This window comes from Antedon bifida, chromosome 4, assembly GCF_963402885.1.
Source record: "Antedon bifida chromosome 4, ecAntBifi1.1, whole genome shotgun sequence".
Taxonomy (NCBI): domain Eukaryota; kingdom Metazoa; phylum Echinodermata; class Crinoidea; order Comatulida; family Antedonidae; genus Antedon; species Antedon bifida.
The window spans coordinates 12,093,749-12,098,761 of NC_136229.1; the positions used below are offsets into that span (position 1 = coordinate 12,093,749).

General features: G+C 35.1%; 1 protein-coding gene across 1 annotated transcript; it reads left to right on the plus strand.

The window, feature by feature from the left end:
* Nucleotides 1-498: 498 nt before the first annotated feature.
* Nucleotides 499-3,543, plus strand: LOC144840087 (P2X purinoceptor 7-like). Its single transcript, XM_078695752.1, has 5 exons — nt 499-761; nt 1,495-1,555; nt 1,803-1,969; nt 2,145-2,314; nt 2,821-3,543. Exons 1-4 carry the CDS (start codon nt 535-537, stop codon nt 2,311-2,313), a joined length of 624 nt encoding a protein of 207 aa, XP_078551878.1. The 5' UTR covers nt 499-534; the 3' UTR covers nt 2,314; nt 2,821-3,543.
* The last annotated feature ends 1,470 nt before the right edge of the window (nt 3,544-5,013 follow it).

The window sequence follows — 5,013 nt, forward strand, 5'->3', positions numbered from 1 at the left end:
AAAAACATCAAAGAGCACAAAATAGCTTAAAATGGATATGAAACAATGTTAAAAAAAATGAGTTAGTTTCATTATCGGAAAGTACGCATAGAATCATGTTAGTGACCTTTATGCTAAATATTATGGACGTCTGGGTCCCCCTCTAATCGGTGACAAAAAATCTTTTTGTGACGTCACTAAAAGAAAAATTTGCATTAGGAGAATTCGTCATTCACAGACTTTTGCAGATTGGCTCTATATTATTACAGCTTTGGCTTATCCGCTTTACATTTTTGTTTATGAATATGTTTTAAATGTTTTCGAAAACAATTTTTGTTTGTTTGTCAACCGATTATTTTTTAAAATGAGTTTTAAAATCTGTTCTTATGGCAATCTTCTGCAAATTGACTAACGTTTTGCACCGGGAGGCTGGAGAAACGTAGATACAGTGCGCATGTGTGAAAATGTCAATTACACGATCGCTACGGAGAAACCCCGACGCCATTTTGTTTCCACTATCGACGGCGGAGTGTTTATTTTTATCATCATTTTGGAATGGATAGTGAAGAGGAATATTTTGTAGCGGATATAGAAATAGAAGAAGATTTACTACCAGTAAATCCTGACAATTTAAGACCGTTCGATAATGACCCACGTCTACCACCATTGCAAAGGCCCGCAGCAGACGATCGGTTAGGCCTACCTCCTGACGCTCGTCGGGCCAGGGAATTCGAACGGTTTGGGCTTCCACCTAACATGCATGTTAGGCAAGGTCGAGAATGGTAAGCGATAAGTAAGAGAGATGTAATGGGACCCCATGGTTTTTTTAGACCTACTTTGGGAGTTACTGCTGTTTCGCATCTTTTCGATTTTTCACTCTTTGTACTCTACGCGAAAATAAACCTCCCTACCTGTCCTGTCTAGCTAACCTATCCTAGGCCTAGTAGTAGAGTATATAAATACACTATACTAATAGTCCACCTGCTACTATAGTACTAGGCCTAGCTATATTAGAGATAGAGCTAGAGGCCTAGGCTATATTCAATAGTTCTACTACTACTAGGCCTAGGCTCATATAGCCTAGGCTAGTCCTGGCTAGATAGTACTATCATTAGTAAGTTGTAGTTATTATATTATAATTAGCAGGCCTACTATTAGTATTAGGCTAGGTAGGAGAATACTTTTAGAATATAAAAAATAGACTACAGAATAGATTAGTAAGTAGGTATGTATGGTAGGCTAGCTAAGCAGAGAGGCAGTCCACCATATTATTATTAGCATTTTGTACAGTAGGCCTAGGCTAGTAAATAGTATGCTAGTACAACCTGTTATTATGTAATGACTAAATGTAGGCATAATTAATTAAATTAGGAAGTACATTAAAATGACTGCAACTACACTTTCACAAATCATATTAATTATCGACTGTATATATTTAGGGCTCTACTATACACGTTGCGAAAGTAGGAAACAATGAGCCACATTAATGTGTAATCTATGATTTTGTTTAAATAGGTGTGAATGTGGAAACTGTGTGGAAGAAGAAACATGGGAGAATAGATACTGTTGCCAACAGGTAATATTAATTTTTAATAATTAATTATTTTCAGAAAAAACACAAATTAAAGAATTGCATTGTCCCACAAAAACATGAAAAATGAAGATATAAAATCAAATTTCGAATATAGTACGGTAGGCCGTTTTAGTAAAAAAAAAAAGACAAAATAAATGGCTTAATATAACCAAAAACCCATTAAATCTGACTCGGACCAACTATTTTTTGGCTTTAAATTAATTTGTGTTTTCTTTGTATTTTGTTACAGGTAGAAAAAATCAACAACAAAAACAAGGAGGGACCTCAGCACACTGGGTGCGTAACAACACACCCATGGTTCGAACCTGCAATTTTAAACCCAGCAACACTACAAATTGCGTATTGGCAGTATGTCTCGCAATACCAAGAACATGTGGTGGAAGGTGCAATAGAAAGGTACTGTACAGAGTAAAAGTTAATAAAAAAGAAAAATATATTATATCATATGTATATCAATCTACTATTAATTTCCAACTGGAGGAATGTACATGACAGGAATCTTACAAGACAAATAAACAAATAATTTGAACACAATAACATGTATTTTTCTTTTGTTTGTACATTTTTCCAGGCGATACAGATATACTGCATACCGCCAATTTGTACGTTGGTGCTGGGGGTTTCTTGGCAAGGACCGAAGAATACCAATGCCATCTTGTGTTATGAAAAAAATACGAGATGTTTTCCCAGATGAAGCCAACAATTACACAGGGTTCAAATATCCACCATTGGATAGATAAGGTAGACTCAAATTCATTATGTTGTAGGTTTGAATCTGCTTAGTAACTTGGCTACAAACTCATTTTTGTCAGGTTTTGGCATTTTCTCTGCAATTGTGCCTGGGTCACACATTATCTCTGGTGTGTAATTATAGTTCTTTTGTATTTGTTTTTGCCATGTACATTGCCATTTCAATGACGTTAATTGCGTATTCTGAAAGGAAAAACAAATAAATAATAATAAGACTTTTTGATTACAGAAAACATATATATGTTATATTTTTTAAATAAATAAATAAATCTTACCAAAAGTGGGGTTAACTAAATGTTTTTTTGCCACCCAGTCTTTTTTGGCTCTAGAATACCACAGTGAATACTCTTTCTCGCCTTTTTTATTTTCTCGCTGGCACCGTCCGACATTCTCATTACAATGCAGTGCAGCAATGTACGTTCTGAAAATAGTAAAAAAATTGTTTGTCTTTCACCATTCCAATGACTCGAGTAATTTTTTTTTGTTTCATTTTTTAGCTTGTTTTGGGAAGATGTATAATACTACCTTGCAATCATTCCCTTGAAACGGTATGGATGCATTTTTGGAGCGAAGTGATTGATAACTTGATGGAATGATTCGTTAGAATATGTCTGGATAGTAGGTGATAACTGTTGAACTGATCTTAAAAGATATGAAGAATTCAGAATCTTTGACAATACTTCCTCAGCTTTAGAGCCTGTATTCGAGATAATAACAAATCATGTGTTTAGACATTACAGTAAACATTGTAAAATTGTAAAATGTTCGTTTGTCAGTGTGCAATTTTTACTTTGATTGAGATTGGTTACTACTTAATTATACACATGAGATACTTACTTGGGAGAATGTAATCCCGTTCTTCCAGTTCACCATGCATGCATTTGGGATACAAGGGAGTTTCATGTTCATGTATCCCTCTAACATGATTGTATATGCTTTTAAATTTTTGGACTCTTAGTTCCTTGTCGTGACTCAAATCTTTAGTCTCGGGTGTAGTTGACGCAATCCAATAAATCATAGTTACAATAGATTTGATCCATTTTGTTATCTGGTCACAGTCTTTAAGCTTTCCACCCTTCAGACATTGTTTTTTTACACCTGCATGTCAATTTAAGAAAATACAGATTTTATATTTCTTTAACTAAGCAGTTTGATCATATTAAACATCTTCAAATAGTATACACACTTTTTATTTAAAAAAAAAAATATATTGTGTTTAAAGATTGTTGGCAATTAAATGGACTACTGTACTGAGATAACAGTTTAGTGTATAATTTTATAATATTAATCATGTACCATATTAGTGATGGTTCAGCAAAGGTGATGAATTGAAGTAGTTAAATACTTGCCTTTAGCAACATGCCACACATCAAAGTAGTGTATTATATTCTGCATGGAATTTTTGAGGTAGGCAGCTACACTACTATGTCTGTCGGAAACAATTCTTTCCACTGTAACTCCGTAACCTTTTAAAACCATCAATGTTCTTTTCAGCCCCTCCAGTTCCATTGCTGGTGAATTCGAACATTCATCTTTCTGTAAAACAAATTCAGTTAAAAAGTTATAATTTAGGAGGTGGCATGTCCAACATTGTTATAAGCACAGTACAGGTAAAGTATTACTGTACAATAAAGATGAAGTAAATTTGACTTGACGACTTACTTGGACCACTTCAATGTGGATTACTTTATGGGTGTCTGCATCAATTGTGGTATACGTGCCAAACTTGGCTGTATGTCCTGGGCTATTATTAAACTAGCCGTCATGCATCTACGAAGAAGTTTAGGCCTACACGGAGATTATTTCTATCCACAATTATTATATTTCTATTCATAAATTAGGGCCTAGGCCTAAATGGAGATTGTTTCTATTCGTTATTATATTTTAGTAAAATACCAATATTCTATCTGGGCAATTTATGATAAACAAAATGTTTTGTGATTTGAGTACGGTATGCCTACCCTATTGACCTCTCGCCTCCGATAACAGGTCCGCATCTTCTTTTTTGGCTTCGTGCTATCAGTATCATCCCTATTCTCTTCTATTACTGGCGATTTCAATGTTGGGAAAGCGCCAGGACGAAGACGGTATCTTATTTTTTTCCCCTTCTTTCCCATCTCTTGTATTTCGGTGCGGTTTATGTTATCTTCTATACAAAAATGCTCAGTGCATATTTTATGAGACGGCTTCCAGATGTATCCTTTTCTAGTTAGTTTTACGAAATCCTCCCATTTTTTAAAAGTTTCCACTTGGTCCACTTGGCTTGGGAAAAGGAGAAAGGATACATGTGGGTGGGATGTTGGGGTCCTGTTGCACCCCCCCAATACAGCACGCATTAGGCATTGTTCGGAAAACTTTATACTATACGACTGTACTGTATTCAACTCAATTTTTTCTCAGACCAACGTGTCCCAGGAGGACGCGCACCTCTATGGATTTTCCAAAGGGTCATGTCAGTGTGTCACACGCTGACGCTGGACAGACAAATTTCTGAAATTTTTTTGCAATGATAGAGCTGCCTGTCCTATATAAATATATACAGTATTGGCCATTGTTTTTAACCAAGCTTGATAACCATCGAATACTTCAACAACTAGGTAGACAGCTACATCATAAATAAAGGGTGAACAAAAATAGGCCAATGTTTTAAAATGGTTGACTAGGTGTGTAATATAAAAAATAGCATTGAG